General features: G+C 41.3%; 1 protein-coding gene across 2 annotated transcripts; it reads right to left on the bottom strand.

Moving 5' to 3' along the window:
- Positions 1–512: 512 nt before the first annotated feature.
- On the bottom strand, positions 513–9,600 carry LOC103418315 (uncharacterized). 2 transcript variants are annotated; one of them, XM_070823458.1, is made up of 7 exons: positions 9,344–9,600; positions 8,748–8,938; positions 2,712–2,881; positions 1,829–1,937; positions 1,606–1,713; positions 1,112–1,252; positions 513–1,035 (listed from the first exon to the last, which is right to left on the bottom strand). In XM_070823458.1, the coding sequence occupies exons 3-7, from the start codon at positions 2,726–2,728 to the stop codon at positions 634–636; spliced, it is 777 nt and encodes a 258-aa protein (XP_070679559.1). In that variant the 5' UTR covers positions 2,729–2,881; positions 8,748–8,938; positions 9,344–9,600; the 3' UTR covers positions 513–633. The 2 variants fall into 2 exon arrangements, with proteins under 2 accessions (XP_070679559.1, XP_070679560.1); XM_070823459.1 differs by lacking the exon at positions 2,712–2,881 and having other exon boundaries at positions 1,829–1,972; positions 9,344–9,599.
- Positions 9,601–9,825: the final 225 nt, after the last annotated feature.

Raw genomic sequence — 9,825 nt, 5'->3', positions numbered from 1 at the left:
TATGTATCCTTAATCAACACACAAGAATAAGTTATCAATCAAATAGATAAGTAAATCACATTCATGTCTTAGAACTCCCAAGGATGCAGGTGGCTTGTGCATAAGGTCCTCGTTCATCAATGGAATGCACGGCAAGGGTCCTTCTTCTCCAAAAGTGCAGCAAAGAGTTGTAGAATGATGAATATGGTACGGCAGGTTGTGTTTTTGAATGGTAGGGGGGTGGTGCACGAAATTGTGGCTGAAAACACATATTTATAGCCTAGGGTTTTGACAAATTCTGATGGGAAAAGGCTTAGGATTTTCGGCAAAGGTTTGGGTCTCAATCCAAGGGGGAAAAGAACTAGGATTTGTGCAGATTTTAGGGTTTCTAGAAGGGTTTGGGGCGCCACTTTTGTAGGGAATTCTAGAAACAATGTTATGTGGCTGATTTCTATAGGAACAAGGCCTAAAAACATGCAACACCAATGTTGGAACAGATAAGGCCTTCTAGAAACACAAACAAACTTTGAAAATGCAAGAAAACAAGTTAACTAAGTTGCATAAATATGCTCCTATTAAAGGTCTTGGAGATAAGCACATGTGAACTTAGAATCAGAATCCAAGCAAACAACAACAATGTCAAGATGTTCCACTTTACACAACAGGTCTGAGCTTCAGATTACAGTTCAAACTAATGTACAACGATGCCATATAAAATGAAAGCAAATGAACAGCAAACATCCCACGACCAAGTCGGATAACAAATTCAGTGGTTATAGTGTGTTGATTCTTCAAGGTCGTGTCTCCATTACCGAAGTGGCAGAATTTTGCATTGCTGATGAGCTGGTCTTCTGAGCTATGAGATTCTGAACTCTCTGGAGCAGGTGGTAGCTGAGTTTCTGCAAATGGATTATCCAGGCTTCCCTTATCATCATCGGGTGGATCTTCTGGGTCTTTTTTCTCACTCTCTTCGCTAGAACTACCACCACCACCTCCCATTGAAATACCTGGAACTAAGTCAGGTCGAGGTTCCACACCAACCCGTCTTAGATGAAGCTGACCATATTGCAAACACCATTTGGATTATAAGGTCATAAAGACTTGTAGAAGCAAATTAGAGAGGACCATTTACCTGAAGATGAAAGTTAACTTCATCTGGTCGTGACAGGAATGGAAAATCTCCCCCAGTCTTCAACTGTGCTCGCCTTGCGTTAAGATACCTTTCGCTAACTTCATCTTTGAGTTGTTGAGGAATCTCGCTGTAGTCATTTGTCTTCATGTAAATGTTTCAGGAAGAAATTTTTGACTGGTCAGCTTAAATGTTTAAGCATCCCTATCTATGGTATTGCAAGAAGGTTCAGATGTATGAACAAACATGCTAAAGCATAAAGCTGTAGACATTCACATTTAAACAGTGGTTGAAAGAATCATATCCACAACACAGCTGGTCTCTTCAAAACAATTTAGGATGAAGAAGTGAAGTAACTCCGAATCTAGAAAGACATTTATCGCAATGAATGCAGTGTGACAAATTTATTATGTAACCAAACACTTGTTTCTAGAGGGATTATTTGAAAATGTATTTGTATGTACCAACACAAACCAAACCAGATCCGGAATACATACATCCATTATAGTAATGAATGAATCTGTAAGCAACAGCAGTCCAACTAAAGCAGCATCAGCTGTTAAAGTTAACCTGGGGGCAAGGTCCTCTCTTGAGAGCATCTCAACCTGATTTATCACAGTTCCAAGTCAGAAACTACAACAGCTTGCACAACCATTCAACTTGTACAAGTAACAAGGACAGCCATAACGGGTAGATTGTAAAGGCGTTCACAGACTCTACCTGAGAAACAACAAAGTCGACTGAATCTGCAATAAATGGCTCATGGGGGCCATCGAGTATTCCGGTCAAGACATATCTTTTCAACAAAAAAGAAGGGGTCCAACTAATGCTGCATAAGACAATAGCATAATCAGGTGACTCAATCTGTCAAAAGAAAACAAAATTGGAAGCAAATTACTCTATGAACCAAAAAACTATACAAATGCCGCATGCACCTTGTAACAATATAAAGAGAATTTAAATTCCCAAGGAACAGTATATCATATCCAATCAATAATTTAAAACATTTTGATTAAAAATTGATGGACGGTAGAACCTTTCGTTTCTTGTTTTATTTAAAAATCAAACAAAAATAACCATGAGGAAGGGTGGATAAATAGTTCCAAAGAACGTAATCCCTTATAAGGATCGTATGAAGTGTTTTCTTCACAAGTGACATTTCATTAATAATGATGTCACTTTAGAACCCAGATGAGATTAGCCACTTGAGATGGTAAGTAGATAATTTAAATCAACTTGATCCCTTCAATCAGAGTTAGGTCAAATGCTCAATATTCCATGGAAGCAGGGAGAAGTTAAAAGGCTAGATACTTATCCTGGTAATACATAATTTAGGTTATTTGAAAGGAAGAACAGAACTTAAAAAACCAAGAAACATCAAGCAGTACCAAAGACCGTTACAACCCTTTGCTAGGTCAATGCAACGTCTGAACATTTATAAAACACCGGAACACAGATGTTGAAATAAATAGCTTAACTATCAACCTCTATCAAAACCACTCATTAAATATTTGCCATCTAATACCTAATTTTTGATTTGGCACAACTTAACAGCATGCCTGTAGCTTTATCAATGTGTAAAGTACAAATATGACAAACATACACGGGAGCCCATGGCATTGCTGCAGAGAAGTTACGCGTGTCTAAAAATGTGTTTGATAGTATCAATGACCGAACTCTTGTTGGACGATGCTGAGCAAAAAGTTGAGCCAAGAAGCCCCCAAGGGCTGTACCATAGATATGTATCTGTTAGAAAGAAATTGATCAGATTACCTAAAAAAACATTTTTTTTTTTTTAACTAGAGCCCCCACAAGTATGAGAAGATGTTTTGACATCAAATAGAAAATTTCACAATTCGTTTAAGTTATATATCAAGATATGCACTGTTATGAAGTACATTTCTCAAGTACATGATGTAATATTTCATGGACAGTGGGTTTCCTCTTTCTCTGCTCCGATCACTTTTCACCATTTGGATAGGCATTTCATATCAAGAAAATCAGCAATTGTTTAATTATCTAATCTAAAACCAAAAACAGAATATCATGGTGCTAAGAATGATTTTATTTAAGGGATAGTTAACTCTTTGTTTTTAGACATAGGGATAGTTTAACTGTATTCCATGTAATATGTCTGAAATCCTTCCAATCTGATCCAATTAAAAGCAATTTTCTAGATGCAGAATTGGTGCAAATTATTGCAGTGAATTTACTATCTGACTATCATATGACCTAGATACCAAGTTCAAATCTGTCAGTATAACTGAAATCACTACTCAACTACCCACACGCTAGAAATCAGGGAATTTAGGATCTTTCTTTAATTTCAAAGTACCAAGAGTTCTACACGTGTATCTGTGAAGCAGGGCGTGGCAGAAAGGCAATCAGAAATGTAATATTTCCATCTTGCACAATCACTAGAAAAGTGCTGATTCGTGAAGCATCTTGCTAACAGTATAACATGAAGATGCACCTAAATATCATACGTATAATTAAGTAGGGATAAAAGGTCATTAATCACTGAAAGCTGTATGCAGCAGTTGGGAGCTTCTTAAAGAAATTAACAATTTAGAACCGAAAAGCTACTTGTGCATTGTGAAAATGAGAAATTCCTTCAGTGCAAGCAATAGAACAACAACAACAACAACAAAGCCTTTTCCCACTAAGTGGGGTCGGCTATATGAATCCTAGAACGCCATTGCGCTCGGTTTTGTGTCATGTCCTCCGTTCGATCCAAGTACTCTAAGTCTTTTCTTAGAGTCTCTTCTAAAGTTTTCCTAGGTCTTCCTCTACCCCTTCGGCCCTGAACCTCTGTCCCGTAGTCACATCTTCGAACCGGAGCGTCAGTCGGCCTTCTTTGCCCATGTCCAAATCACCGGAACCGATTTTCTCTCATCTTTCCTTCAATTTCGGCTACTCCTACTTTACCTCGGATATCCTCATGCCCAATCTTATCCTTTCTCGTGTGCCCACACATCCCACGAAGCATCCTCATCTCCGCTACACCCATTTTGTGTACGTGTTGATGCTTCACCGTCCAACATTCTGTGCCATACAACATCGTTGGCCTTATTGTCGTCCTATAAAATTTTCCCTTGAGCTTCAGTGGCCTACGACGGTCACATAACACGCCGGATGCACTCTTACACTTCATCCGTCCAGGTCGTATTCTATGGTTGAGATCTCCATCTAATTCTCCGTTCTCTTGCAAGATAGATCCTAGGCAGCAAAAACGGTCGCTTTTTGTGATCTTCGCTAGATTGCTCCGGTCATTAGTGTGGATAAGTATATAAATGAATAGAGATAGGAAAGCAAACACAAGATGTACGTGGTTCACCCAGATTGGCTACGTCCACGGAATAGAAGAGTTCTCATTAATTGTGAAGGGTTTACACAAGTACATAGGTTCAAGCTCTCCTTTAGTGAGTACAAGTGAATGATTTAGTACAAATGACATTAGGAAATATTGTGAGAGAATGATCTCGTAATCACGAAACTTCTAAGTATCGGAGTGTGGTATCGTCTTGACTTGCCTTATCTGTCTCATAGGTAGATGTGGCATCTTCTCTGGAAGTACTCTTCCTCCATCCAGGGGTGGTATCTTTAACTGGTGGAGATGCACAAGGTAATGTATCAATTCGCGATACAAACCATGTAGTAGGAGTCTCCCAAGTCGCCGAGCTAGGGGATCTGCTGAAAGAGGACAGACAAGGTAAGCAATCAGAGCTCCGGCTGATTGTTCACCTTCTCCCCATCTTGCAGCAGCATGAAGGATAAAGAGAAGAAAGATGAGAAGAGATGATATGGGATACTTTTGCTTTTGAAGAAGTAACTTTCCACAGGCTTATTCTTGAACTGAGCTGGAGGGTTTTCTGGTTTCCTCCAGAGCCGACTGAAGAATTTGAGGGTCAAAACAAGTCCATCAAATCTAGAGTACGTTCGACCCTGCTGATATGGGATACTTTTGCTTTTGACAGAGTAATGGATGTATCGGCACGTGTGCTGTTACGCTTGTCTCCACATGCTTCCTTGTATCCTTCGCACTTGCCCTATCTGTTCCTCAAGCAGATGCGGTATCTTCCCTGGAAACATAAGATGTTGAAGATGAGTACTCGAGAGCAATGCCAGGTAAGTAATCAGGTAAGGGGTTCCAGGCAGTCAGTTCCTGGCTGGAAGCTTGATTCCAAGTGCTGACTGATTGCTCTCTTTCTCCTTGTCTTGCAGGTAACAACAAGGCCAAAGGAAAAGACAGGGAAAAAGCATGATATGGGATACTCTTGCTTTTAACCCTGATGATATGAGATATTCTTGCTCTAGTATAGCTTGTTTGCAAAGGTATTATCGGGGGGAAAGAAAGCTGAATATTTCGAAAGGCTTCGTTGGGAGTGCCCTCTCAAATATGAGGAAGGGTTGAACATTTTTGCAGGTCTGCCTGTCCGTTGGGGATGGAGGTCGACATATATAGGAGTCTCCCTAACAACAAGTAGTAATGCTATTCCTTTACCCTGCTTGGTCATAGCACGGTAGTGGGAGCTGCCAGCTTCACATGTTTTAACTCTGTCAGAGCACTTTGAAAAAGTGGTCTGTGCTCTCGAGAAGTCTTCGACAGAATGCCCATAATTTCCGCAAAGCTGAGTGTGCGTGTGACAGGTGCTGACAAGGCTAGAAAAGTAGGTGCCTCTTCGATTTCTGAGATCGGCCCTCGTGGTCTCTGAGCAGCCCAGCTTTTGAGAAAGCGAGCGTCTCTTCGATTGATTCGGAGAACGATGCATCTTCGATTTTTAAGAAAGCAATCATGATGGGGGTCTGGCTCTCGAGATTCGGGGAGCAGTGTCACTTCGATTTTTGAGAAAGTAATCATGTTGGGAGTCTGGCTCTCGAGATTCGGAGGGCGGTGCCTCTTCGATTTTGGAGCAAGCAATCTTGTTGGGAGTGTTTTCTCGAATGTGAGTAAAGGTTGGGCATGTTTGCTAGTCTACCTTGCCACGAAGCACAGAGGTTGACACACAGGGATTTTCCAATTATCCAGCAATGGTACTGTTCCTTTACCCTCTCTTCGATTTTTGAGAAAGTAGTCATGTTAGGAGTCTGGCTCTCGAGATTCGGAGGACGGTGCCTCTTCGATTTTGGAGCAAGCAATCTTATTGGTAGTGTTTTCTCGAGTGTGAGTAAAGGTTGGGCATGTTTACTAGTCTACCTTGCCACGAAGCACAGAGGTTGACACACAGGGACTTTCCAATTATCCAGCAGTGGTACTGTTCCTTTACCCTTGTGGGTAATAATATGGTAGCTAGACCTTCAAAATTTATGGGTCTAAACTTTGTTAGTGCTGTTTCTTTGCTATTCTTTTACCTTTCTTGGTCAGAGCGATGTAGTGGGAGCTGCAAGCTTTACGTGCTCAATTTTGGCAGAGAACTTTGGCAAAGTTATCTGTGGTACCCATGAGCTAGTGTTGCGTGTGGGAAGTGGGTGATTGAACAGTAAGATTCATGTGTTTTCTATTTCCTCAGAAGTCTTCGACAGAATGCCCATAATTTCCGCAAAGCTGAGTGTGCGTGTGACAGGTGCTGACAAGGCTGGAAAAGTAGGTGCCTCTTCGATTTCTGAGATCGGCCCTCGTGGTCTCTGAGGAGCCCAGCTTTTGAGAAAACGAGCCTCTTCGATTTCTGAGATCGGCCTTCGTGGTCTTTGAGCAGCCTAACTTTTGAGAAAGCAAACGCCTCTTCGATTTCTGAGATCAACCCTCGTGGTCTCTAAGCAGCCCAGCTTTTGAGAAAGCAAACGCCTCTTCGATTTCTGAGCAGGCGCCTCTTCGATTTCTGAAGATCCGTCGAGTGCAGATTTTTATAGGGGCTGGCATTAAGTTCCAAAGCACACTTGAAATCTCCACCAGTAGAAGCTCCATTCTTGCACTTCTAAGATCTTGATTTGTCCAACCTCTTCTCTCTTCAACACCTTTGAAAATGTCTGGCCCCTCCGACCGTCGTTTTGACTTGAACCTTGTTGAAGAGGCAGCCCCGCCTTCTCCAGACAACATATGGCGCCCATCCTTCGTCTCCCCTACTGGTCCTCTTACCGTTGGGGATTCCGTGATGAAGAATGATATGACTGCTGCGGTGGTGGCCAGGAACCTTCTCACTCCCAAAGATAACAGACTACTTTCCAAACGGTCTGATGAGTTAGCTGTTAAGGATTCGCTGGCTCTCAGTGTTCAGTGTGCAAGTTCTGTGTCTAATATGGCCCAACGCCTATTTGCTCGAACCCGCCAAGTTGAATCATTGGCGGCTGAGGTGATGAGTCTCAAACAGGAGATTAGAGGGCTCAAGCATGAGAATAAACAGTTGCACCGGCTCGCACATGACTATGCTACAAACATGAAGAGGAAGCTTGACCAGATGAAGGAAACTGATGGTCAGGTTTTACTTGATCATCAGAGATTTGTGGGTTTGTTCCAAAGGCATTTATTGCCTTCGTCTTCTGGGGCTGTACCGCGTAATGAAGCTCCAAATAATCAACCTCTGATGCCTCCTCCTTCTAGGGTTCTGTCCAGTACTGAGGTTCCGAATGATCCCCCTCCGGTGCCTTCTCTTTCTGGGGCTCTACCGACTGCTGAGACTTCTCCTAAGCAACCCTTGTGAAGGCTCCCTCTTGTTTGTTTATTTTGACTCATGTATATGTACACATTTGTAGCTTATCGGGGATATCAATAAATAAGTTTTCCTTCATTTCAACGTATTGTGTTAAATACACCAAAACCTTCTTCGCTAAGTTCTTTGAATTTTCTTTTGTTGAAGCTTGTATGTTGAAGCTTTCTGAGTGGAGCATGTAGGTTGGGGTAGTGTTCCCTTAATTTCCCGAGTGAGGAAAACTTCTCGATTGGAGACTTGGAAAATCCAAGTCACTGAGTGGGATCGGCTATATGAATCTTAGAACGCCATTGTGCTCGGTCCTGTGTCATGTCCTTCGTTAGATCCAAGTACTCTAAGTCTTTTCTTAGAGTCTCTTCCAAAGTTTTCCTAGGTCTTCCTCTACCCCTTCGGCCCTGAACCTCTGTCCCATAGTCGCATCTTCTAATCGGAGCGTCAGTAGGCCTTCGTTGCACATGTCCAAACCACCGTAACCGATTTTCTCTCATCTTGCCTTCAATTTCGGCTACTCCTACTTTACCCCGGATATCCTCATTCTTAATCTTATCCTTTCTCGTGTGCCCACACATCCAACGAAGCATCCTCATCTCCGCTACACCCATTTTGTGTATGTGTTGATGCTTCACCGCCCAACATTCTGTGCCATACAGCATCGCTGGCCTTATTGCCGTCCTATAAAATTTTCCCTTGAGCTTCAGTGGCATACGGCGGTCACACAACACGCCGGATGCACTCTTCCACTTCATCCATCCAGCTTGTATTCTATGGTTGAGATCTCCATCTAATTCTTCGTTCTTTTGCAAGAGACACCAAAAAGTAAAGAAAATATGCATGGAATAAATTTTTCAGCCAAAATCTTTGACTCTAAATGCAAGTTGCTGATTGTTTGCAACAAAACAACTAAACAGAAAAAAATAAAGCTCAGTGGACCATGAAAACCGGAAAGTATAGTCAAAGTGCCTATGACGCAAAAGAAAACGAAAATCAAATACTAATATGCTTTGGAAAGACTTATGTGATACATACAATGAAGATTACATGAAGGCCAGCCAACTACCTTCATGGACAATGACATGATCTGCTTGTAGCAGACATCAGCTATCCCTTCTGTTCCAGGAAGACAAATAAGAGGAGGTACTGCTTTCGGGCCAAAATCATAGTATCGCCACTGCTTCGTGCCAATCTGCATACACAGTATTTCAAAGTAAACCCAATTATCAATAAGAAATCAGAAATAAGAAGAAACCTACTTATCAACACACCTAAAATTGATTAATCATGTAGCTTTACAGCTGAAAAAGGTTACATACATAAGAAGCTCCACATGCAGAGCAAATTAGAAAAAACCCCACATCAAAATTCACAAACTTGATACAAACCCATGTCATAATACAGTTGAAAATACAAAACTATGCACAAACATAGGAACTATCTTACAATTGGGTTTTCTAAAAAGGTAAGACTAAACCCAAAAGAACAAAAAATGCAGCAGTAAAATCAAACTAAAGAATCAAACCCAGAACAAAATCACAAAAAAATGGAGAAATTCGAAAGGGTAATGGAGAAGTGGAGATGAAAAGAAACGTACTGGGATCTTGTGAAGAGGGACCTGGGACTTGAAGTAGATGTAATCTCCGGGCGGCGAGTAGACGCCATTCATTGCTGGTTTTCTACGCCCCCAAAACCTCCCCTTGTCATACATACCCATAATTCGATTTGATCTTACTGATCGATCACTCTCTTTCTCTTTCTCTTTCTCTTTCTCTCTCGATTTTTCTATTATTTTTCTATATATTTGCTGGGTTGGGGTTTGGTTGTTCGTCCTCGTTGTTTCGGATTTTCTTTGAAATTTTAATTTGGGTATTGACCAGTTGGGGGTGAAAGGGACGCCACGTGGCTGGGCCCCCACTATGACAGTCCATGACTCAACGGTTCGTCAACAGCTTGTGGTTGTAGTTGAATTTTTTCTTCTTTTGTTTATTTGATTTTTGGATTTTTTTGTTTTATAAATGCATGGGTTAATTGCATTATCAATATCTGAGATTTATTGAGTTTTTAATAAAACCTCAT

This window comes from Malus domestica, chromosome 06 (assembly GCF_042453785.1).
Source record: "Malus domestica chromosome 06, GDT2T_hap1".
NCBI lineage: Eukaryota > Viridiplantae > Streptophyta > Magnoliopsida > Rosales > Rosaceae > Malus > Malus domestica.
Note: the sequence above shows the minus strand (reverse complement) of the source record. Positions and strands in the feature narration are given on the sequence as shown.